Genomic DNA, 27,921 nt, shown 5'->3' with positions numbered 1-27,921 from the left:
TCCAAAGGTTCGTTTTTGGTCGCTATATCTAAACACAAGCTATCAAGGCATAGAATAAACAAACAAACAAACAAGCAAGCAAAGGTTTCAAGTCAATTCAGGTAAATCTTTAAAGCTTAATCAATTAAGTAACTATCTAAAAATGTGGTATATACACACCACATGTTCACTGACTTATGACACAATTAACATTTTCATTTTCAGTATGTTACCTTTGACATGTGCCCTGAGTTAAAACATGGTCAATTCTACGAATTAAGTTAAATTGTTCACCATACAATCTGGCACTTAGTAATCTAACTATACAAATATATTTTGATCAATGAATTCTCGAGAAAATACTTGTCATAACAATGTCTTAACTATACCATCATCGATAACAGAAATATTTCTGCAATCTCATTGTCACAAGTTACATTCTTGCCACAGGAATCATTTTCAAAGTTTTCAGATTAATAGGACTAAAGGAGAAAGTGCCAAGTAATCATCTTTTCACTGGAGAAAACAAAAACTTTCCTTAGTTACTGCTTTAAAATAGATGCCTTCATCTCAAATGAAATGTTGTCTACATTATTAATATTATGTTTTTTTGTTTGTTTGTTTCTCTTTGACAAACAGAAACTGTCCGACTGCTGGTAAGTGACCAATGCGTGTGTGAAATTCATTCATTGATCGTAGAAGATACAGTTACTGAAAGTTTGCTATAAAAGTCAAAAGTCTAAAAATCAAATGAACACCTAGGAATCCACAAGAATGAGGGAAATTTTAGGCCATTTGAGAAGAATGAGAAACACTAAAATATTTCAAGCTTTGAAAGAGCCTCAATGACATTTTCAATTTCAGAGAAAAAAACCTATCCAAGTTTGGTTCTGTTTTTAAAATAGCTATTCACAGGAGGATAATTTGACAGTTTCCATCTTATAAGAAATTATCTAATTTTGATGAGTGAAACTACAAACCTTCACCTGACACAAGTGTCATTGTCCATTGTAAAGTCTCAAAATTAGGATTGTTGTATTGAGAAAGTTTCTAGAAAAGTGAGAATAAAACATTGGAAAACTGGAAAATATTTTCTTCTGGTCAATGATTTCTGTTGGGAAACTTTCCAGGACAATCCGCGATAGGTCAGAGGTCACTCTGCTTTGGGCTTCTGGGATACGTTCCAGTACCAGACCATCTGTAAAGCTATCAGCGCGTTGGCAGCTGAGGATACGACGTAGGTCATGATGAGGAGAGAGTCGCCGGTCTCCTGGTACGACGTGAAGATTCGTGCCACGGACCCCAGCGTCAGGAGGAACACCGTGATGGCTGACAGCTGACCGGTGTGACCCTGGCGATAGTTGGCGATGGCTTGAATCATCTGGAAAAACACGAGAAATAAACATGACGAGGTGTTGGTTTTAATTGTTGTTAATTGTTTTATTTTTTTTCCTGACAACAATGTATAATATACCACACTCCTGTACATTTGGGACTTGCGATAGTTGGCAATGGCTTGAATCATCTGTGAAAATAGAAGAACTTTATTGCATGACAATTACACTTGGTACAATGTGAAAATATGAGAAATAAAGATGAACTGTGATGAAGGGTGATATAGACTCAGTCATGTTTGTAACCATATTCTTAGAAGTAGACTGTTACTTCTTACTGTTTTTAACTTGACAACAATTTTGTAGACATCTGTGCATTTGGGACTACGTTGTAGATATCGTTCCCTGTAACTGTATATAATATTATTATGTAAATATTTTGTGTTGGGAATGCATCTATAGCAGCAACACCTGTGCTGTGCAATGTGAACCAGTCAGAGAACTGCCCTGAGGAAGGTGACAGACGGTCTCAGAAACGTCAGCTGAATAAAATGACTTGGTTGTGCAACTCCTTTTATTCAGTGATTTACCAACTCATGATGAAACTATTCCTGGAGATGAGCAATAGTTTTAGGGTATTTGTCTATTTGTTTGCTTGTGTTTACATAGTTATTTGAATACAATAGACTAACAGGAAATGGTGTAACTGTAGACTGACAGGAAGGTCAAATTGGAGGTCAAAATGGTAACAAAATGAGGAAGTGACAGTTAAATACATGTATGCACAGAATAGATGTGGAATTCACAATAATGAATAAAAACAAAATAAAATCTCTATATATTTGCAGAAATGAGAAAGCTTCCATATCTTGTTATGGGGTTTGGGACATAGATTCAATTGTTTATTTTCTGACATGTTTTTACTATCGTCTTCCAGCTTCAACAACAGTTTTAATGCACAGTCAAACTTTTACTGGTGACCACCTTAGAATAAGGACCACATGGACATTGTTACATTTCTTACATACACTATCATAGGGTGAAGTAGTGTTTGTGGTCGCTTTATTGTGTTTATGCATTTAAATTGTATGAGGGCAATTAAGTCATCATAGGCGTTCCACATCTGTGGATCATGTGTTGATCCTGTTTTACCGAACTCTTAAATACAACAAACAGGACTCATTATTTCAGTACCATGTGTCTAAACACCAGTCTATGTGAACTAGGGATGACACACAGTCCATGGGAAAAGTGTGGAGAGTTTGGACGCATCCTGGATTTTCCCTAATCCTGTGAAAATAGCCGATCATGTAAGCAAGCCAACCTGTGTCTCTGAGCAGGTGGTCTGAGACAATGACAACTTTGCGGAGCGGCATAAAATTGCTCAGCGGACCATCCTTTCCTCTGTAGTCCTCTCCCAGCACATGGGGTTATGTGATAAGGGTACTCAAAGGGCTTAACATGACGAGAGCCCACAGTAGGGTTACATATGTCAGAGCTAATGTCACCCTTTGGTGTTGACAAGATAGCCGGCTGGAGGAGAAATGAGATGATAGGGACGTTTCGTGACCAAGGCTCAGCACCGCGGCCGGGCCAGACAAAGACATCAGAGCCGGGGCCACACCGATGTTTGTTTTGACAATGGATCTGTTTGTTACACTTGTAACAACATTGGAAAGTCCTGGAGATATAAGGGGAGGCGTGTTTGTTTGGGTAGGATAAATGGACAGGTTAACGGGGGATTTTAGGGAGATTTGCAGAGGAATTTTTGTCGGCTCCCTGTGTTTCCCCCTTTTTCCTTGTTCCCACCGTTGTGTATAGTTAGAGTTTATGACCGCATGTTTTGAGGACGTAGTTTACTTTGTAAATAACATTAACAACACTGTAATAAATCAAGCTACAAGCAAACAAAACTTACTGAAGATGACAAAACATAAACTAAAAGTATGATCCATACATAGTCCAGTTGCGTAGGGAGAGTTTATGACAGCATGTTTCCAGGGTATACTGCCGTGTGCAGTTTCATCACACTCAGGCCAACAACATATAACACGTCGAGAACAAGAAGACACATAGCACGGCTCTATCGCCGCCCAGTTTTCCCGTCTCAGAAGCCGACAAGCTAAGCAAAACCTCGCCGCTCATCCCCACACCTGCCTGGTGCAGCGCTGATGCCCACAGGAGCTTGTTGTCCACTCCAGAGCTTTGTCCAGCCGCTAGAACACACCGACCCGCGTGTTATCAGCCTCACGCCATAACTGTCTCATTCGTCACCTCTTATTGTGCCAAATTTCCACTCTAAAGCCACAAACTGGGAGTCTTTAGCGCCCGGAGTCTCGGCGTTGATGTTCTGGCTGGTCGGAGCTTTGTTGCGGTGCGTGGCCACCAAACATATCTTTGGCTGGCCACGGTTTTCTCATTCATCAAGGAGAGCTCTGAGGTTTTGCATGGGTGGCATGGGAGGTTTGGCTTAGGACTGATAACACTAGGAAAATGCCATGTCCAGTTTTGTGCTGCGGACACTGGTCTGTCAAAACTACTCTCCTAAATGAATAACACAAGGTGTTAAAATTATAACGTATCCAAAAGCATATCATGGTGAATCTAAGGTTGAAAAATAGGAATGAAATTGTGGAAAGTTGTGCTTGCCCTAAAATGTTAATGACTGCACCACAAGATAATTATAACAGACAATCCAAAGTTTTTATGGTGAAATATAATGCCCAGCACTGAGGTTTAAAACTAGGAAGAAATTGTGCAAAACTGTGCAAAAATTCTTTATCATTATGAAAATGATAAAGAATCCTGTCTCAAAAGTTGATTACTATACCACAAGATACATGAAATTACAATATTATAGAATATCCAGATACTTTTCATGGTTGAACATGACTAAAGCAGAAGTTACACAAACCAAACTTGTGGCAAGTTGTGCTCTCACGAAAGAATCCTGTCCGGAAAGTCAATTTCTGTGCCACAAGATAATTACAACAGAGATATCCAAATAGATTTCATGGTCGAACATTATCAGAAGTAGGAGTTAAAAAAACTGGACTTGTGGCAAGAAATATGCTTGCACTGGTGCTATGTTGAATCCTATGTTGAAAGTTGATTACTGTACCACATGATAATTACAACAGAATATCCAAATATTTTCCATGGTCAAATATATAATGACTTAAAACTTAAAGCAGGGGTTAAAAGACAAAGTAAGTGTGGCGAGTTCTGCTTGCACTAAACAATCCTGTCTTGAAAGTCAAAATCCTGTCTTGAAAGTCGATTACTGTGCCACAAGATAATTTTCAAATTTTCAAAGAGTTTTCACGACTAAAGCCGAGGCTAAAAGTGGGAAGGAATGGTGGAAAGTTGTGCAGGCGCTCCAGAATCCTGTCTGGAAAGTTGATTACGGTAAGAAAGATGGGTGGAACTCCGTAGGCAGGACCCGCTGACCCCGTCACGCAGCGGGGTCTGTGCTTCGCCCGCGCGCCGTTCCCTCGGCTGCCCACTTAAAGGGTAGATGGCAGAGATTCCGCCCCGCTATTACCCTATCTGTACCGCCATGAGTTACTGTTATGGTCTTCCGCAAGTCCCGGCGGTGGCAGGAAAGTAGCGCGCTGGCAGGGGTCACGGACAAACCGTGGTATCTCCCCACCACAATATGGTTTGTGGGTCAACCATGAATGAAGCTATCAGCGAAATGTATGTACCGAACACGCCGGGTTTGTTGAAGTCCCAAATTGCAATATGTAAGTTTTTTATTACATCTGTACCCTGGAGTAGCGGGCTTAGAGTTGTGATGGACCACGGAGCAGTTTTAGAGGCTGTGATAAGTGTGAGGTAGTTGGTCATTGCTGTCAGAAGCCAGTTGCACTTAATTGTTCGGTGAAATCCACTGATTTTTTTTCAGTACATCAACTAGTAGGTGACAGTGTTATATGAGCTTTGGGTTAACTTTGCAAACTGAGACAAACTTATTACATAAGCTCTCAAACGGTCTTAAATTAAAAGATGCACACGATACAGTCAAGTTTATGGCAGAACTAAGAAGAGACAGTTTTGCTGTTGAAAAGATACCACCATAATTTAGTTAACTCTGATCTTGTCAAATGCCGGTACAATTCAAGGCAACAAATCAGATCACAGCAGGTACTTCTTAAATGTAACATGGCCTCCTATTGGCTGCCCAAACTTTAAATCTGAAATGACTCTCATTGGCTAAGGAGCCTTCTGCTGGTTGATTGGTCCCACAGTTGATATAAGTAACCAATTAGAAAGGATTTAAGTTCTCACTATACGATTGGCTGAGAGGACTAACTTCATCTGAAAAAAAAAAAAAACACTCACTGGACGAATAAAGTTTATAAAGTTTCATCTGAGAGTCAACCTCCCTTTCGAGTCAAGACACACACTGATTTATAAAAGCAAATTATATAGATTTCAGCCACCTTTCTTAATCAGTTAATTTGACTCAGTTGCTTTGTAAATAGCATTAACAATACTATCATAATGATGACATCTAAAAATTCAAACTCAAGCTACAAGCAAACAAAATTAACTGAAGATGACAAATCAAACTAAAAGTATGATCTCTGCATAGTCCAGTGCATATTCAAACAACAGAAATCCCCAAGCAGATTTTCCTTTACAAAACAAACCCTGACCTCAGACTCTCAGTGGGAATCTGATCCCATACCTCATGTCCTAATTATCATCATTACAAAGACATCAAACCAAATCAAAAATGGACTGCCGTCTGTCCAGTTCTTGATTGGGAAGTCGTGGATTTGTAAAGCCGAGCGGAGAGATCGAGCCAGCCTGTCGCCAATCCAGCTAACCTGTCTGACCATCCTACAACCTTCCCGTGACCTCCCCTTTCAATCTCGGGTTCTGTCTCATCACTGGTGTCCATTATGCCCATTTCCCGTTATCATATCAGCTATCACCTAATATAATATCAGCTCGGAAAATATCTCCGCCAGGTATCGGGGTCATCCACAATTCAATCAGGACGGAAAAAGGGGGGGTGACGAATGCCATTACCGTAGGTCAGCCCTGTGGTTTTAAACAAATGGCGTTATTAAGAGAGGTCTAATTTCGGGAGCCCGCTCCGAGAGATGTCGCAGGATCATCTTACGGTAATGGAGGAGTTGGCGAGGTGGTTGATGGCGGAGAGGTGTGGAAGGAAATGAGATCATCCAAGCAGACCGCCTTCACTCAAAACCCATCTGGTAGAGCTGTCAATCAAATATCTCAGTGGAACTAAACATTTAGTTTGGCCAATCATCTGTAAATTAAACATAGAGTAAAATTGTATCTTTTACTAGTGGAAAATTGTCAACTTTACATGAGGATTGTATGTATTTCTAATGGTTTAAAACAAGAAGATTTACTAGTTTTCCAGATTTCTAAGTTCTCAGTTGTAAAAATTGTCATCTTTGAGATAAGACCTCTGTCTCTATTCCATTGGATGTGAAGTGTAATGTGGCTTTGCAAACAGTTGAAGTGAATCTGTGTTGGTAGAACATATTCTAAAGCAACATTGAACTACAATTCCAACACAAACATTGCCAAAATTTTCAATGGTACAACTCCAGTCTTTGCCAAGGCATGTCATTGCTGCAACAAAGAACATTGTTCCTTGACAAATCCTGGAGTTGGGCAGTCAAAAATTTAAGTATGTCAAATGTTTGTGATGAAAATTACAGTTTAGCCTTGTTTCTGAATCAGAACCATTTATATACTCCAGCCTAAATGACTGATGATGATGGGAATGTTGGAAAAAGGCCCCCTGACACCAAATACTCGTAATTATCTGTCAGAAATTATAGCTGGTTTGGGAGAGATAACAGGAAAACTGTGTACAAACTGGGATGAAGATAAATGGATTGATAACCCTTTCAGCAGCTGTCAATCACAGCTCATTTGCATAAGGTGGATGAAATCGACATCTAGTAACAGTATGAATACAGCCAATCAATGATCTGAAGTATGCAATGTACAATTACATCAAATTTCATTATGTACTGACAGTGTACATGTATATTTGTGATACACTCATAGACATGTGACCTTATGTGTTTGGAGAAGAAGAAACTGAGCAAAACCAATGTGACATAATAACGATATAAGTTATTAACTAGAGTTCGATGATCTCATACCTCCATGACATGTGTATTGTTTTCATAAATCTTACGCATGGTGATGACCACCTGTAATTGGCTTACATTTTTCACCGCATATATTCAAATCATATGAGGCCATTTGCATATATTGTATCAATTGATCATACTCTCCACCAAATGACAGGGTTATCTTAAGAAATAAGGCTATTCTAGCGTTTTCTCATAAATTATGCAAATGAGGTCCTGATTGACATAAATTATGTTTAGTGATGTTCACCTTCACTAAACTTCCAATTATGGCAAGTATTAAATTCCCAGCAGTTACTACCATAAAATTGTACCAATTTGCCATTTATTATGCAAATTAGGTCTTCCTTTACATAATCGATATCTGCCAATGATCTTGTCGTTCTCACTAATATATGTCTATAGAGTTTTATAGCCCTAATATGAAATACAGCTGATTTATAGAATTTCCTCATTAATTATGCAAATTAGATCCTGATTTGCATAATGATATTTTTATTATGTCAAGCATCACTTAAGCTACCTACATACCAAAAATCATGATGATCCATCAAACGGTTGTTCAGTTATCCTCTCTCGAAGATTTTCAAAGAAACCACCCTGCAGTTCCAGAACAAGCCGCTAGGGGAACCAAACTAATGTGACTTCTTCCCGAGGACAAGAGCTACCTTCCATCCAAATTTCATGACCCTAGCATGTCCAGATCGCGAGATATCAAAACCGGAAGTTGCGCTGCAGTACCAAGGGAAGCCACTAGGGGGCCCAAAATCTAATCATTTCCAGTTTTCGTCACACCCTACCAACACACCAAGTATGAAACCAATCCATCCAGGCGTTCTTGAGTTATCTTGTTGACCAACAGACTGACAGACGGACAGACAGACAGACGGACAGACGGACAGATAAACGCAACTGAAAATATAACCTCCATGACACATTTCATGGAGGTAATGAAACCCTGTGATATGGCAGAAAGTCTGAACAAAAAAACAAAATGTATTTTTATTATAACTTTCGTTCATTGCATCCAGCTTGATGTTTGCAATTGGCCTCAACATGCAAGAACTTCCAATAAATATGTCATCATTAATTCCTGTGCATCTTGTAATATTTTGACACAGTATTTTGGCCATTTGAATACTTTTCAGTGTACCTACTCTGTTTTGCAAACAGGCAAATGATGTGAGCTGTACAGACCAGTCCACCAGCCTGTAGCCTAATGAATGTTGAAGGGGACAGGAAACAATTTGTTCCTAGAATTAACGACCATCTCCACACATGTTACCTTAATGGCCGAGAGACGCAGCTTAACGAGCTTGACTCTTCAGAGGTCACGGTTTTCCTTGGACTTCCCAACACTCACTTTTTATATTGATTACCTCCTGGTGGCCATCAGGGCTTGTAAAAGGTGTCTTTATTGCAAGGAACGGCAGGAAAACGCCCTACCACCTACTTTTTTGGGCCCATACTTCTCCCTTTATGGTTCCTCGGAGTTGTAAAACTTGTCTCCGCGTACTAAACGTCCAGGTTTATGGGCAGTTCCACCGTTTTACAAGGCCGTAACCAGCGGGGTACAATGCCACTCGGCCCAGATGGTCATTTTGGGACCTCCCGACACCTGACACCGTATTAAACACCGTAACGTTAACGCGGGGAGTGGCCGGTATGAAATACGTTACGTCGCACAATAGTACCCCGTTGGGTACCTTACTCCAAATACCGCCATACTTCACCGCGGCACAACTCTGGGCGGAATTAGGCCCCGCGACGGATTTATCGCGGTCATAATGGGCGTGCGGAGAGGCGGGCTGGCGAACGTTATTTGAAATCGTCCCGGTAGAGACGGTTACCCCGCGGGCACGGTTCCCCCCGCGGTACGCTGGAAAGCGGAGAACATTCAATCCGGACGAATCAATGGGAGATATATAGCCCGGATGGGGGCCGGAGTGAAGTGGTACATATTGTCTGCCGTCCCGCGGGCACGTTATGATGATGCATGAGTCTATCGTCCCTCCCCCATGAGGTAGCCAGTGTAATGGGGGTTATTTCTCGCCTGCGGGCAGAACATTGTGACCGCCGCGCGGGCCTGACCTGGCCGGCCGAGATTAGCTGACCCTATCTCCACAGATTACCCGCAGAATTTATAACAATCCGCGGATAACAGAGATAAATTATGGTGTGGTAACCCCCTCCCTCCCGCCTTTGTCTGTGTGAGGAAATGTTACGGAAATATCAAAATGTGTGCACATTCCTGGAGCACTGATGACTGGGATGGGTCAGGGAGGGTTTGGAGAGCCTTTTGTGAGCAGAGGGGGCGGTATCCGTCTTGATTTGTTTGAACACTTGTTCCCATTGTCTGAGAGTCCGAAAAGTGGTCAGGAAGATCGCGGTAATGTGGGGAGCACTACTTTCTAAAAACAGGGTCCAAATATCAGGTCAACAGTTTGATTAGGGCAGCCGGGAACTTGTTAGGGTTCCAGCAAAATAAAAAAGGACATTTCTGAATGTTAATGAAATGAAAATTGTTGATGGATTGCCCATGTATTTGATGATATTAACCCATTCTTCAAGATACAAACAATCACTCAATGTCTGAGTTTGATGATGTAACTTAATCAGACTCAAAATCCCAAAATGATGAAACTACAAACATCTTTACACATTCTTGAGTCGGAAGAAAACTGTTGAATGTACTACATTCAAATTTTCCATCACTAAACTTAAGGTTGACTTTGAAAAGTGTATAAGCACCAAGAAACCTAATTAAAACTTTAAGTCCAAACTGAAGTCTTTTGCTGGCATTTCAATCAAGACATTAAAATGTATATACATACAATACAGCATCAACGATTCAATGGCCAAAATAGTTAGGCTAGGAAAAACAAGATATCAGGGGGATATAACTTTGATTCCTCGGATTGCATTTGGCCAGACATCTAATATCTAAAAATGAAAAGTCCCTATAACAATATTGGCTGTGAATTTACTTACATGATTTTGTTTTTTAAATTGGTTTGATTCAGTAGCTTTTATCCACCAACACCAAAGTTTTAGAAGTAGCTCTCATATCATATGTTTAGTTGTTAAATTGTCAGATATCAATTCATAAAAAAAATCATATAAAGAGTTTGAAAATTCATTGCATCTGGAACAGGTAATGCAATTAATAAAAGTTTCCTTTGTTGTGCTACATGGACCATTTTTATCATTTCAACTACAGTAAATAAAAATATGATGATAACCAACGGTAAGAGTTTGCAAAAATGCAGGGCTCCAAATAGTTTTCCTGTTACTTGCAATATTTCAATAGTTAATGTCAGATTAGTTATGTTTACCTCCTAGTGCAATTTGCAAAACAGAAATTCATTAAAACACCATTTAAGTCACAATTTCTTTGATCATAAGTCGATGCAGATGATGAAATCGATGTATCTGTATCTGTAAAGCCGGTACTACTGTATATTACCGCTTGGCATATACACACAAGCTTCTGTATCTGTATAGCTGGTATAACCAGCCTTTGGCATAACACACAAGTTCCCGTATTCAGTTTGTAACTGTAAAGATGGTATAACTAGTAACTACCCTTTGGTGTAACAAACCAGTGTTACATGCACAAATGCACGATAGTTCAGTTTCCTAGTAGTGTTGTCTTACTGCCATACATTGTGGCATGTACAATTGTTGAGCAATTCTCATTCATTCATTCCATTCTTCCATTTTCATTCAGTAACACTGCAGGTGGGTATTCTATTTGAATGTTCATTCATTCGCTTTGTATTCATTTATTCAATCATTTGACCATTCATTCATTTTCATTTAATCACATGAATATTTTGCAGGTGGTTATTTCGAGCCCTGCTACAGTATCATCCTCGCATCAGAGTGACTGGGAGTTAATGTTAAGAGCGGGAGTCAGCTGTGTCTGAGTCAATCTGGCTCAGGTTTCACCCATAGCGCGGTTTATCGTGTTTTACATGCCGTCCTTTCACATTCAAATGCGGCGTGATAGGAACATTACGTCCCCACAATGCAGGTAATATGGTTTCATTACCCCCTGCTCAAGTTTAGCATATTTCAAAGGGAGTTGTTAGCTGCAGATTTGTAATGTAACACCGTCATTACGCGCTCCCACAAGCCACATATTACTCCCAGCTAAGGGCCCACAATGCCCAAATCCTATGGTCCTTAACAAACTAATGTTTGTGGGCACAATAGACCAGAATTTATGATTAATAATAAATGAGAAGAATGAGTTATCTCATTCGAGTGAGGATCTCCCAAAGCGCTTCTGACAAGGTTGCAGGGTAACATGAGACCAGGTCCTTTTTGGATCGGCATACGCAGGATTTCCTACGGTATATGAGGAATACTTTCATACCAAAATTGCAATATTAAAATGGCATCTCTAGGGATCTACAGGGGTGTATCAATTGAAAGCCAGGGTACAGACTATAATTGGTTGAATTGATTATTAATACAGTGTAAGCTCATATGGCTAAAGAAAAAGTATCCCTTCATTTTCTATGATTCAAAACTTACGTTTTTCAGTAAAAACACCCTAATGCATATAGTACATTTTGTATGTGTTAAAATGATTAAAATGTGATTTTGTTGTATTAATATTTTCCTGAATTGAATGAAGGGTCATTCCAAATTTTTTAACTAAACAGTCAGAAACTACCAGTAGGTATTTTTTCAAAACATTACACACTAATAGAACAGTTTCTATACAAGAGTAGTTTCCAGTTCGCAGTATATATGGTGGGGAAAGTTTGACAGTTTATGATTTTACCATTTTTGCTCTCTTGTATATTACCAACAGTGGCATAAATCATGATTCTGACATCATGTTTGAATCATGCTCTGTTATACATGCTACCTGACTTATTCAATTATGTTGTGACTAATATGATACAAGTCTACCATATATTCGACATGTGAGTAACAAGGGAATTGCAGATTTTGGCCAAATTGTTAAACTGCAAAAATTACCAAACCCTAGGAGATACCTTTTGCTTCTACCATGTGTCAATCAAAATGGTTTCCATGGTGATTATAATGACAATATTACTTACATTTGGCTAAGAAAGAAAGTAAAGACTTTTAGTAATACAATATTCGTAAAAGTTGACATCAAAAACTTTAAAAAATTCCACCTGCATATACAAGTGACTGCCAGTAAAATTATAAATTTTTCATGTCTACTTGTACTAGTCCATGTACTGGGTTTATACAAATGCAGGTGTATGTGGATTTCATTTACCTGTATTGCCCGTCACCACCTATGAAGTATAAAAGAAATAACAGCAATGGTTTCTGAACAGTTTTTAGCATGATCCATACTTCTCAAAGTCTGAGTGGTGCAGGTAAAACTTGTCTGGTGCAGGTAATTTCCAATGTTACCCATACTGGTGCTGGTAATGGTATGCAGAAAAAAAGGTATTTCGAGCCCTGTATACGTCAAAGACTAAATTAAGACAATGATTGATTGGTGAATCATGCCTTTTTGCTGCCAAAGGCTTCATAATGACTCACAACAAATTTCTAATCCATTAAATACACATGTAAATATATACATGTAAACATAAGTGAATGTATCATGTAACATAACCAATGTTTCAACAATGAAATGCATATACATTGCTTGTTCTTTTTTTACATTGAAATTATAAATTCATACAAATCAGAACAATACTAACTCCTACAATCTGAGACATATTTGACCTAGAAATAAAAATGGATTTTTCTAATGCTAGATATCCCCTTGACTTCTGTTCTCAACAAGTAAGTACTATTACTTTTAGAAATAATTTCCAATTTCAATGCATTATTGATACCATAAATCAAACCATGACAGTGCATATTGGGGTACAGACCTCTGCCTTGAACCATCTCTCTTCTACCTCCATGCTTGAACAACCTAGGAACCAAACTTAGATCCACTTGGCCACTATAACAGAGGTTCAATTCAATTCACTCATCTTTAACCATACACAGTCAAGCTGCTTTACTCAATGCAAATCTGGCACAAATGACATATAGAAGAAAGAAAATTCAATGGGTCAAAGCTCTCTCTTATGCATGTTATTTTTCCAAAACATTGGTGTCATAAAGTGGGTTATAGACAGAGACTATAACCTCATTGGTGTCATGTTGCAAGTTGTAGGTGCAGGTGCATGTAGTTAGGTAAAACACACCAGCAACACCATGTAACTTACTGTAAGAGTTAGGCAATACACACCTGCACCACACCTGTACCATGGATACAGGTAGTACTGCGTACTTAGACATAACATCAGTTATAGGTTGTACCTGTACAGAGGTCTTCAATGATGATAGAAATAGTATACAAATTATTACTTTGAACTATCAGTATCTCATGAAAAAAAAACCTACTTGGATATCAAATTAAAAATGGTCAAAATGTCTTTATCCAGCGCTAAATTTTGAAATTCTAATATTTGTAGTAGAAACTACACAATTTCAACTTGAGTGTGATTTTATTCAGGTACAGTGCCGGTGCATTATGATATAATTCGTAATAATGTCAAATAAACCAATGATTTGCAAATAATGATTATTTACAATCCTCAACTAGGTATTATGAATATCAGCTTTTTGAATTCTGAAAAATGAAATTGTGTAAGAATGCTAGTAACTAGCTAAAAAATACATTTTGTAACTGACAGGGTAGCACAAATACTGGTCCTAGAAATCTGATTGGACTAGTTATCATTATAATGAAGGGAAATAATCATGTAACTATTGCTAGAAGTGTTTTAGATTTTGATGCTTGCAAAACAGTTCTGTTGCCTAAGCGTGCATGTATATTCACTGTATAAATAAAATGAAATGAAAAGCCAATAATTATGTCATTGGGGTGATTATCTCTCATCATATTCCAATTAACCTAAAGCTGTCAGAAAATCTGCTTAACATTTGATTGTGATTGATTTGTGTCAAAACTATTTTGAATCATGGGCTGGTTCTAGCTATTTTATTAGATGGTAGCAAAAATGAATGGACTCCTCACATAGCTAAATGTTTGGGGGCTATTTCAAAAGCTTCCAGTATGATTTGCAGAATGATGCAAAAAAATGAACGGACTCCTCACATACGTCTGACCGTTTCCAAAACCATATCCAGTTGCTTGAGTAACTGCTTTTTGTCGACTCCTCACATAGCTTGTTTGGAGGCTATTTCAAAAGCTTCAAGGACGAAATGGTGATGAAAATGTCGGTAAATGTTAATATCAAAAAGATTTTCTCATCCAGAATAGTTCATCGTTTTTGCCGCACTGAAATTGAATTAGATGTCTGTTACATTTGATTGTGATTGATACATGTCATAACTGTTGACACCCCAACCTACTGTCCCCCCCCTCCAGGTGCTAAAGAGGTGTAAATTGAACACCAGGGGGTGGGGCATTATCCCCTCCCCAGGGGGTTACACACAATCCAACCTGTCTCCAAGCTGTTGCCCCTAAACTCCCTAATCACCCCCCTTTGTTTATATTCATCCCGGGGGCATTTAAGCCACAAACTGGAAATCTCCCAGATTAACCACTGCCGACCCTCTTAAGAGGGATTAAAAACAGTATTATCCAAAAAGCTGTGGATTACAGTTTTTTTTTAAAAAGGGTGGATATGGGTGTATGGTTACTGAGTAATAGTTTTTACAGAAATATGGGTTAGAATGGATATAATAACATACTGATTCAAAGAGTTATCAACTGATACACATATGGCCATAATGCAAATGGGGGTATTACATTGTTAGTAAGGATACTTGCAAAATGTCATATTGAATTTTGCTGCAGTTAAAATGAAATATGTGTGGTGTAATAGGCCTATCACAGCAACAGTGTTCATGATACAAAAGCTTTTCAGAATTTTTTTGTGACCTAACACAAAATAAGGTAAATACTAAATGGATGATTGTAATTTTTAGTTTTTTTATGACACTGTGCATTGAAAACTGTAAATACATGTATCACCATTCTGTACTGGACCTGAATTTTTGAAAACAAGAATACAAACTTCCAGCTCTTTCTACAGAAAGAGAAAACTGTTACTATTATCAACCAATCAAAGAATCATACCTCCTTGTATGAAAAGAAGGAGGTACATAAAGTGATTTTAATAATTCTCCAAAAAGTAACTTTAAGAATATGTGATCGAGAGAGAAAATACAGACTGAGACTATTCCACACAAAACCTGAGAGATGATTTTTGAGAAGTTTTCAACATACAAAATTTTCTGACGCATCAATTAAACATTGCCCATTTTCTGATTTGTCTTATAATAAAAAAAAAATTAATCTAGCACCCTCCCTTCCAAATCATTTAGAACGTTCTCAGATTCTGTGCAACTCACTCACTCCCCTGCACACAGTTGACATATTCCTGCAAACAGGACTTTTACAGACCAAATATACAATTCAAACCCACTCTGATACATGGCGGATACTTTGTAAATATAATGACAAACAAAATGACAAATCGTCACCAAAACGTAGTAAAGTGAAGAGAAAAGAGCATTTGGTGCAGCGTTTATTGGAAGATGTTACTGCAAGTTTGAAATATCCATATAGCAGACTCCCTCCTCCTTTACCGTTCTTTGGTGGCATTGTACGCTATCGTTTGGTCGTTATAAACAGATCAATACCGGCCCAGCCGTTAGGGGACACAACAGGTGCTGTTTCATGTCGCCGCTACCAAAACTACAAAACACACATCAAACAAAAAACCCAGGAATGCCAACAACAGATAAATCTCCCGAACAACACGGACAAATTCTCCAACAACGATAACCTCAGAAGAATCGACGGAGGTAGCGGTGGAGTAAGTTTCTCAGCGTGGGGAACGCGTACGGACCGTGTTACCACCCAGGATTCGGAGAGCGCGGGAATTAGTAAATAAACAAATAACCTTCTTGAAAAGAAGGCGGTGGATGGGGCTCTTGAGAGGGAACATGGATCAGTCATTACGTGGAGTTTTGGGTCAGGACTGTCGGCTGAAGTGTTCGCCACCCCAAACATTGTAAGGTTGGAGAGTCATACAAGTGCCACTCAGCGCCAGATGGCATTTACCTGTAGAGTCATTACAGGATCCTCTCGGCAGAAAATTAGCAGCCCGTTCGGCACCTGGAGATTCAGCTGAGATAGTGCTGGGGGTACTCGAGTGCTCTTTAGGGTGTGAATTGGGCCTTGAATCTGAGAGCGCCAATGTGGAGTTGGTTTGCAAAGCACCTGGTCATATAACTGTTGATACAGGCGTAAATCTTACACTTCAAGAGGGAAAATAGGGATAAAATCAAAAGCTTTATGATTTGATAGTACGAACTGTACAATTGACCACCTGGCCAATGTGACCACTTTTTTGTAGTTCCTTACTTCCCATTGACACAAGCATTAAGAATCCTGTGTGTAGTGACCACCTGTCCACATACTGACATAGACGGATTTTTTCGATCCCTTGAGTGGTCTTCTTTGCTTTTTGGCAGTTTTGTGAAATATCTCCTGTTCCTCCTGTTTTTCATAGACTGGTAGAATTATTGATATCAATAAAATTTGACAAATGCATGCATTAAAACAGATGTTTTCTGAAATGACATCTTCATCATAGTACATGATATTTCAGGCACTCAAACGTTGTACTGAAAAGCTTTTACATTGTACAGAGTACAAAGATGAATTATCAAAAGCAAACAAAATTGAAGTTCCAAAAACAGTGCCTTTTTTGCACAACTGCCAAGATTTCTTATTTGCTGAGTAAAAAAAAAATACAATTTTTTCTGTAAAGATTTAAAACAGAATTCTGTTCAGAATATTTAATTACCCACAGTCCTCGCTGAGGTCATCCTGTGACTTTGACCTTTGACTCCACACCTGACCCGTGTCATTCCAAAGGGGTGACACGTACCAAATATTTGGGGCTGCCGACTCGGTTCCGGAAGCACCGCAGAACGAGTCAATATTATGGGTACACCCTGTCTTCCTGATGTCTGACCACGCTGTCAATCATTGCAGCTATCTCGCGCACGGTGCCAGGGAAAATATTTACCGAAAGTATCCTAAGTTGGCGGCTTTGGGGTCTAATTCTGTTTGTGTGTGGATCCCGTTTCGGGCATCTTTCATGCGCACACGCCCCATCGCCTGTGGACACACACCGAAACAATGGCCGCGATCCGAGACAAACATCGCACAGAAAGGCAGGTCAAACACCGAGTGTGAAAGGCCCACAAGAAATACACACTGACACAATTAAAGAACTACCCAAGGTGTCTGTCAGGCGAGGGCTCCCCTGGTTTGATTGACGGGCGAACAAAAGACGGGGTGACAGAAATCCCCGGTAAGCAGACAAAAAACAATTAGCGGGAAAACAGAGGATCTTCTCGGAGGGGAAGCACAAATACAAACAGGTTGTGGGTTATATGGGATGTGTTGGATGGGCTATTTATAGAACAGGTGTAGTACAGGACAGGTAGATTGGGGGGTGTCAGATGTGGAGACTGTACAGAATGGGTAGTATCTGGTTCTGCACTCTCTGTGGATTAACATTCTTCCTGCTATCTAACCCAACAACAAAACCCAGACCTAGAGCAGATATACTGCTACAGTCACCGGTTCTGTACTAGGGCCTAGGAAAATAAATTGTGTTTCCTGTTTCCCAACCGACCCTAGCTAGAAAAACTGCCGATCCTAGACTTTTTGGGGGGTGCACCCCTGGAAGGGACATAATTGTTCGAGCTGATCAACCTTTTCTAGCTCCATGATCTGACACCTGAGTTATGAAATGTTGTACAATCAGTTTTTAAACATCGACATTGAAAATACAAGTGTCCTCATGCAAGTTTTTCTTTGTCAGACTTTATTGTATACAAGTTGGATCACTAGAGATTGCCAAAGTCTAATAAAAAAAAGAAAGAAAGAAAAAAGATAATCCCTAGTTGGCTACCTACTGACCCTAATTTTTTTTAAAGACAGAAACAGGAAACACAACATTTTTTCCCTAGGCCTAAGGACTACCTGGCTATTGATGTCAAACCTGTACAAGTGACCAACTCTAAATAAGCACAATTTGGCCAATGTGATGACTTTTATGTGGTTCCTTTGCTAATTTTTCCAATTGACACAAACATTATTATAATTAAGAATCCTGTCTATAGTGACCACCTGTCCACAGATTATATCAGTCCCTTGAGTGTTTTTTCTTGCAGTTCTGACTACACCCTTGGCATATTATTAACAAGTGAATATCTTTTGGCTATTTGAAATATTTTTTTATCTTCTACAAAGATTACAAATGATGGAAAGGTGCTTGAAAAGAATTTTAAAAGGTTTTCCCTTGTGCGATGATTTTGACATGATCTATGTCCCATCACACATTATGTTTCATTTTTTTGCAAATGTCAAATTGTGTTTTAACGTTGTTCTGAGGAGGCACCTACAATATGTGCCCTAATGTGGCCATTATGGGACTCACACAGTCTGACATGGGTTCGATTCCCAGTGGAGGGAACATATGGTGTACTGTATGTAACAGGTGGTACAATTAAACATGCGGGGAGGGGGGCAGAGTTTCAACATAATATTTCCACACATTGCGACACAGGTCTTTTATATGAACGTAGCAGATTTGGTCAACAATTCTACAGTCCAAACCTCCTGTCTTTAATATCATCATGTGTAAAACATAATTATGCACATTCTACAATTACATTTACACACAACATATAGATATACTGTACAATACAATTCTGGAACATTGAGTAACGTGTATATGATGGTAGCAATTCAGCATTTTAGTTTTATTCAGCATTTAAACATGCATTGATATTAACAACACACATTCCAAAGGCCATATATATAATAAAGATCTCACTAAAAAACTAAAAATTATGTGAGAAATTTCCTATCATTTAGCATTATGTCAAAAATCAACAGCGTTGAATTCAAAGCCTTTCTATATTATTCTATGAGCCTGATTTTTCGCTGCACTTTTCTTTTTTGTTTCACACCTAGTTTGACCAAGATTGACAATTGTATTGTCACTTCCTTTGTGAAACCCTGTGTCAACAAGAGAACAACACCTCTCACACAAAGGGAACATTGCTCTATACACAAACTAATTATTTTAATTGTGACTAAAGCCTATAATCTACTCCCACAACTATGCTGCAATTCTGCTACCAATAGAGAAATATGTTACGTTCAATATATTACACAAAGTTTTGTACTTTTTTGTCAGCTATAATTTAGACATGAAGGTAGATTTGGTTGTTTTTTCTTTCTAAAAGTGCTCCTCCTTTGGTAATCTCTGGGCGGAGTCCAAACGACTCTTTCGGCAAGACGTGATGACGTTCATTATAAGGGCCCATTCAGGGTCCAGGGCTGAATACATTACACGGAAATACGACACTATAAATGGCAGCGAGCTTCTCTTATCGGACTTACGCTGAAAGCATTACCTGCCGTCCGACCATACCTCGAATTCCTCCTACCGCAAAATCACTTATCGTAGCCGACTGCTGATGTTTCTTTTTCACTTAACGTCAAGAAAATTGCACTCTTTACGTGAGCACTAGAAGTTCTATGTTGTAACTTGTACACTGTCTGTTGTGGAGTTACAAGTTTGGAGGAGTAAAGATGTACCGAAGTTTGCTGGTGTGTTTTTTCTGTAGCAACAAGAAGAAAGAGTGGGGTATTTTGCCTTGGGGGTTAGAATTTTAGCGATATGGCTACCATAGGCAGGGTAGTAGTGACCTCTCTCTGGTACACGGCCAAACCTTCTTATTTGGAGTCAAGAGTTTTATCAGAAAAAAAAACTAACCATGCTTCAAAATGACCTTGCAAATGTCATAAAACTTAAAAGTTAATAGGAAGCATTATAATGATTCTGTGCTTGACTTGTGTATAAGAAACTACTTGTGTATCAGAGGGCACTTGTAAGTATGCCATCACTATCACTGCAATCCATATCTTATAGAACATTTTTTTAAAACAAAATTCTCTTCTAAAAGGAACCTAGATTACCATTGTTGCTTGTAGACTGTATACGAATATATAAGACCAGCACTGTGCGCATGGCTTATTCTTCCTTATCTTTAAAAAGAATGTGCAGCATTTGAATTAATTAGGTGTAGGTATGATGCCTAAAGGAGGTAAAATTACTGAAAATTTTAAAAGGTTGACATAGGTAGACAAAACATCCATGTAAAATTGTGCTAATTTCAGAATATCGTGCAGTTTGTTCCTTACTAAAGAGATTTAATCTTCCTCAAATACATTCTATTTTTACTGTGCAAAAAAAAAAAAAACTGCAGTGACTTGTGCTGAAGAGACAGATATCCACATTTTAAAGACTCTAATGTGTTGTTGATTTTTCCTGACTGATTTCCTAAAATGTTTTGGAACAAACTCTGCCCATTTCCTGAGGTGAGGCGACTTCCACCGGGACCACCGACAGAGACGGAACACAACACACAACTCATCAATCTCTCCTGACATCCCCCCCTCCCAACAACAACATTACCCATCCCTGCACTAACTAACTATCTCTTCTTCCCATCATGACTCTTACCTGCCGACAGGTGTGTTGTCTGTAAACACCTGAGCAGATAGACAGTTTCCTGAAGAGGTGACATCCTATCTTATCTACGTGCACCAAGGCTTAGTCAGAGGTTTTTTACCAAAGGTTTGAATGGGGAAATGTACAATGTATATGTCAGATTATAGAGGTGTGTACTAGTACCTGTACCAGTACTAGTACCTGTACCAGTACTTGTACCTGTACCAGTACTTGTACCTGTACCAGTACTTGTACCTGTACCAGTACTTGTACCTGTACCAGTACTTGTACCTGTACCAGTACTTGTACCTGAAGTTACATTATGTTTTACCTACATGGACCAAGGCTTAGTCAGATTTTTTTTACCAATGGTTTTGAATGGGAAATGCATATGTCAGATTATAGAGGTGTGTACCAGTACTTGTACCTGTACCAGTACATGCACCTGAAAAGTTAAATTCTATTTCATCTACGTGCACCAAGGCTTGGTCAGATTTTTTTTACCGATAGTTTGGATGGGAAAATGTATATGTTAGATAATAGAGGTGTGTACCAGTACTTGTACCTGTACCAGTACTTGTATCCGTAAAGTTACATTCTACTTTACCTACGAGCACCAAGGCTTAGTCAGAGAAAGGGTGTCCCAAGAGTTTTCTACCAATAGCTTGGATGGGGAAATGTATACGTGTATGTCAGATTATAGAGCTGTATACCTGTACCTGTATCTGTCAAGACCTTTAAAATTACGTCCTATATTACATATGTGCAATAAAGCTTAGTCATGTGGTCTTCAGGGCTGTTACTATAGAGTTTTCTACACATGGTTTGGATTGGGTTATACCTATACTGTATTAGATTCTGTATCTGTATCTACCGGTATATAACGTTACTTACATGTAGCCAGTATAACTGCCCCAAAGTTAGTACTTTGGTTCAACGAGGACCACGAGACGTTAAACGGATAGTGAGTGAGACCGTTAAAATTACTCTGAACATTTGAGGTGAGCAACAGTCTATTGTGTTGAAAGAAAAATACTGTAAGTCTACAAATTTCCGCGGTATATTTAGATTCGCGGAATTCGCGGGGACCTTTGTACCGCGAATCTATTTCCCCGCGAATATGTTTTGCGTAAGTGTGCCCCCCTCCCCACATGCATTCACGAGGGCCGATTCACGACGGTAAGCGAAACACTGAAACAACACACGCGATCCACAAATCACTGCAAATCAACTTTATTCTCAGCAAATGTACGTATGTTGGATATTTTTTTAAAGTTATACTGATATCAAAAATAATATTATGAGACACCGAATCGCGATACTGCGGCACTGGCCGTGTCAAAGTCAAACGTGCACCGCCGGACAAAAATCTTTGCGTGCAGAGCGCCGGCCATGCGCGCCCGGGCGCTTGAAAATTGCGGGCACATCGGGCAAATCTACAAATATTTTGATGAAAAATAGAACTGCTAGTATCTGGGAAATGTTAGTTGATTCTCTTTTGCGCCCTGCTATGCAGGCGTTTTTTCTTCTTCTTGTTTTCAATAGAAACGCTGCCGTGGGCCTACAAAACCGAATGCGACCTTTGCATACTTCCGGGTTCAAAATCTCACCGAAAACGGCATAAATTTGCTTAGGAATATATATTTTCTCGAAAGATTCTTACTTGATTATGCATTTCTTCACTAGATTATCGATGTGTAGTTGTGAAAAATAGCGTTTTAGCGCTTATTTCCGAACAAAGAAAATTGTTTACACGCGCGTCAGATTGATAGAGCTTTACCGCCGGCAGTCTCGCGCGGTGCACGAAACAAATTTTTGCGCCGCATTTTAGGAGATAAATGCCGGGACACGAACTGTTATTATTTTAAACATTCACTTTACAAGTTCTTCTTGGAATGGCCAAGGAGAAATCGCGAATCTAAAAATACCGCGGATTGTCCATTTTCCCGAAACCGCGAACTTTAGGCCCCGCGAATCTAAAGAGACTTACAGTACTTCATTACCTCATTATGAAGTACTGTTTTTTGGTTACAACAAATCTCACCACAAGAAAAGTGCCATACACAATCATCTACAGATACATACATACATGTGGGGAAAACACATTTAACCTTCTCCCTGCTGCCTAACCCCTGAAGCAAATGAATACCAAGTGCCAAAAGCTACTTCAGCAGAGAAATGGTTAATCAGGCTGATCTAAGCAGTTCAACTGTGTGACATGAATCTTAAGATAACAATAATTACCAGGGATGGGCAGTGGAGACATCTGCATGAGATAACAGTTCTACTTTAAGAGCAAAAGTTAGGCCCACTGGGAAAGAGGAAAGCTTAGAATTAACCTTAACTTTTGGGGGTTTAAACTGAGGAATTTGAAGGAAAAAGAAATGTCCAGACAAATGACGAAATGCTCAGAATGAAAGACAATCCAAAAAAATTAAATATTCAGCTAACTATGTTTGAAACATTATGTCAATAGTCTGGGACAAAATTTCCCCCAAACGCTTCTGTACTATTGTCAACTTTAGCCTAGTGTAGCTCTGCAAAATCCAGGCAGGTAGTGTATCAAAAGAGACCCCTAGAGACTGGTGTACATATTGCAGGATGCAGGATGATTGCACTACAATTGACTCAATGTATAGCAAACATGATATATATCAACTTGTCTAATGTCTAATAATGCTTCCATCTATAAGGAACAGAAACTACAAGATAAAGAAAAAGATTGATTATCAGAATGCACAGGAGATATTGTGTACAATAAAAGTTCTTCCCTAAAAAAATTCATTTCAGTACAATTGACAGGCAACATATGCTCACAATTGCCAACCTATGGAATATTGGATGCAAGAAAGGTACATGAATGTTTTAATGATGAAAACAAGTAGGTGTGTTTCTCAATCTTCCTGATCACGTAGATTTCATAATAAAAACTTTTTTTTGCCAAACTTTTTTTTGGGTTCCCAGAGGATGTCATCCATATAATCAGATCAACATGGCCTAATGTAACTTATGAAGTAGAAAAGAAGCATTGTGAGAGTTTATTTGACATGACTGACCTTACTGACGAGGACTACAGGCATGCCGGAAGCGTGGAGTGTAGCCAGGAGGGACATTGGAGCCATCCCTGATAGCAGGTACGACAGGATAGCAGCGTAACAACCTGGGGAACATATTAACGGTCAGTAAGCTGTGCAAGTGCAGTGAGCCTAGTGTTAGTCTATAGAAATACCCTAAACAGAAAGTAAAAAGTCTTCTTCTTGGGAAATTATTTTTTTTTTTTGCAATCTCACAGATAAGGATTTTATTTTATCATGAAAGTTCATCTGTGTTGGTAGTTAGATGTTTTAAGTTACAACTTTCAATCCAACAGATACACAGACATAGCCTGGTTACCAAACCTATTATAGCTCCCGAGTCCTACATCCTCTCCGCAAATAGAGGATGTAGGACTCAGGAGCTATAATAGGTTTGGTAACCAGGCTAACACAGACAAGCCATGTGCACAAGTCTATTGAAGAAGACCAGAGTGACTGGTCAAAAGCTCTAGATGAGAACCATTCTTTGTGTTGGATAAAAAATTTTAACTTTAAACTGGGTTTTATTTTGTTGACAAAACAAGCAAACCATGGCATAGTCTTATTGTACTAAAGGAGGTTTTAATAGAACCTAAGTTGGGAATGGCTACTTTAGCTTTACCTCAGCCTCATTAGGAACAAAATCATTGATACAAGAGATATCCAAACTGTAAAAACACTAACCCAGGAAGCCAACAGCTGCTGCATGTTTTCCCTGGAAGTACAGAACCATGAAGGCAATGGCTGCTGTCTGGAACAGCATGAACAGGGCCTCACCATAGGCACTGTGGAGGGAAACAACACAGATGAATCATTGACATATTGATAACATGCAGTACTGGACCAAACTGCAAGGTGGCACTAATGCACTGCCAAAACCTAAGTCAAAACATTACCTGTACTGCCTCTCTTCAGTATCAGAAATCATATAGTAATGCAACAACTATTTTTTTTTACACATTTCAAGAATATGCTGTATACTAATGTACAATAGTATCTATGTTCAGTGGTGCACCCACTGTATGGAATTACATGCACAGCTTCAATTTTGGTTGCACCACCCAGTATTCTAATGCGTTCGATCCCTTGCATTATTCCTGGGTATGTAGATGTTGTGTCCTTGTACTTAATATGATTTTTCTCACTCAACCTAGGTGTTAAATGGGGAGGTAAAAGGCAGTGGAAGGAGAGAGATGGGCTCTGCCTTTAAATCCCATGCCCTAGATACAGTGGATTAACAAAACACTGCCCCTTCAGCCTATGGGACTACCTTTACGTATACCTTTTTACCTCCAATAAGATTCTATGGTGGCAAGGCAATATCCATTGACCAAGAATAGTCACTCCTTGACCAATGGATATATTGCCTTGCCACCATAGAATCTTCTACTTAGAGAATTATTGACTCAAGAGTATGGCCAGTCTACTAGTACATTGTCAGTAGTCCTTTTATTATCAAGCTTTTTTGATTAGTGTTATGCTGGCTTACCTGAAGGGGTACTTGTTAGCGTAGGAGTACGCCAGTGTGTTTGTGATGGCGGTTAGTTCCAGCAGCACGCCGTAGATACTGATCCCCTCCGCACTCCTCGCTAACACGATCTTTATCACCTGCGGAACCTTAACTACACAGGTGGGACAGGTGCTGGTTATAACACAGGTGTTTTTTCTAAGCTGCATTATGTCACATTTATATAATAATACAAAAAGTACATTTTTTCTGGTCATTCCTTTACAATGTAACTTGAATCAACCCTTCTCCATAATTCAGGAAGTGGAAGTGTCAAAATATGATCGTCAGATGCCTTATGAGTATGTTTAAAGGCAGTAAACACAGCTGAAACCATAATTGTTTACATTCTTCTATATGTATCTTGTGGGCTCTTGTATGAATGGCAACCATACATATCAGAAATGTGAGATAATTGCAAAAATACAATAATGTACATGTATGGTGAAAACTGGAAGTATGTTACAATCATACAAAGATTTTTCAATTAAATCAGTTCAATTTTTGGTGCAAAAATGTTATATAATGGCCCCCTTTGTGTAAAGGAAAAATTGGAGCTGATGAAAGTCCTCTGTAATACATTTTTTAAGAACATGTCTGTAACTTATCACAGAGAAACAAGAAGTCAAATTTACTTGATATACTATACTGGTAGTGCTACCTTGATCATGTGTTTGTCATCATCATCATCATCGTCATCATCATAATAAACATCATCATTCCCATCATCGTCATAATAAACATCATCGTCATCATATACATTTTCATCATCATCACCAACATCATATACATCATCATCCCATCATTATCCCATCATCATCAACATCATCATCATTATCATATACATGATATTCCTACCTTGAGATCTGTAATTATTAAGTAACCCAGTGGGTATGTACAAAATGTATGTACAACAAAGGTCATCATTCATTCATTCATTTCTGAATAGGCTAGGCAGGTACAGGTCTATTGCTTGACATATCACAAACAACAGGCCACAATACTTTAGTAAGTCAAGTTACATCAACATTAGCAGACAATGTGTTATACTAAGCAAATCAAACAGGGTCAAATTCTCATGCAGGGCATGTCTAAAGATGATAACCATGTGAACGTAAAAGTATAATAATCCACTGATATTCAAAAAGTATCATTCTAAATGTGTAGAAATACATGTATGACATTATTTATGTACTAGTGTGTAATACTATGTATATGTAGGGTTTCACTTCTTAGCCTTACCGATGGAGGAACCCAAAATGATGCCATAGCCAAGAACTTTGCTGATCAGGATCTTCAGGCACTCAACTGGGAGAAGAGAAGAAAACAGTCCATATAGTCATCCTATTTACCGAAATATGCCAGAATACACTATCATGTGTATTGTGAATACATTTTTATATTATAGTGTATTCCGGTAGATTAATTTGATGAGTTAACATCCCAGGTTGCTGTAATTGGGCATATATTGTGTACAAATGGCCCTTGGAAAAAATTACTAGAACTTACTGGTACTGACTGTTTGTTTTCATTGCAAATAATGTTTGGCAGGGTCAAAGTGAGAAATGTAAAGAGGAAGATGGCACCAAAATAAAGACATGATATTTGCAAGCTGCTATATCTTATTACCTTGATACCTTGATACCGTCTACAGTCGAGTAAGGCTTCTTCCTGCCTGTCGTGGACTGGTCTAGTCGCTTTCCTCGTACTTCAAGTGCTCCCAGTGTCGATCCAATTATTCCCAGGGTTATGCAAAATACATTATCTCCCAGGGTCCCCAAAATATCTGGGACGACAACTTATCAAAGCAGGGTGTATTCTGGTATATTTCACCCTCCTTTATGTGTATTCCTACACGTACTCTGGTGAAACCGGTTTACTTTTATCATAACGGTCAAAGGACAATTTTCACATAAACCGAGGACGTTCTATCACACAAACAACGTGTGTAATAAATTTTTACTACACTTTGACTTAATATTTCTTCGGGCACAACGTCCTACACCTTAAGTTTTTTGTATAGCTATTGCCTTTCTGTACTTTGTAAATACTGCAACGTTGCAAAAAGAGAAGAAAAGTAGAAGCCAGTGTCATGTAACGTTATCCCACGCAACGACTTAATTGGCTGGTTATATGCTACAAAGACAGACTCTGCGGGTAGAAGAAACCCTACCGTGAAAGATGTTGAAGTTGACGAGCAGCTCCTCTATGCAGGAGTGCGGAATGAGGAAGAGAAGGAGAGACTCGAGCCACGCTGGAACCCACGAAGCCGCCATGTTCACCTGGTGAAAGGTCAAAGGGCGC

At 39.0% G+C, this 27,921-nt stretch overlaps 1 protein-coding gene across 1 annotated transcript; it reads right to left on the bottom strand.

Annotated features, from left to right (window-relative positions):
• Positions 1-85: 85 nt before the first annotated feature.
• Positions 86-27,921, bottom strand: LOC109477899 (mannose-P-dolichol utilization defect 1 protein-like). Its single transcript, XM_019779360.1, has 6 exons — positions 27,791-27,921; positions 26,860-26,925; positions 25,600-25,732; positions 24,795-24,895; positions 24,093-24,196; positions 86-1,360 (listed from the first exon to the last, which is right to left on the bottom strand). The coding sequence occupies exons 1-6, from the start codon at positions 27,891-27,893 to the stop codon at positions 1,133-1,135; spliced, it is 735 nt and encodes a 244-aa protein (XP_019634919.1). The 5' UTR covers positions 27,894-27,921; the 3' UTR covers positions 86-1,132.

Source organism: Branchiostoma belcheri, unplaced genomic scaffold (genome assembly GCF_001625305.1).
Source record: "Branchiostoma belcheri isolate BF01 breed outbred unplaced genomic scaffold, Haploidv18h27 scaffold41, whole genome shotgun sequence".
In the NCBI taxonomy this organism is placed as follows: domain Eukaryota; kingdom Metazoa; phylum Chordata; class Leptocardii; order Amphioxiformes; family Branchiostomatidae; genus Branchiostoma; species Branchiostoma belcheri.
Note: the sequence above shows the minus strand (reverse complement) of the source record. Positions and strands in the feature narration are given on the sequence as shown.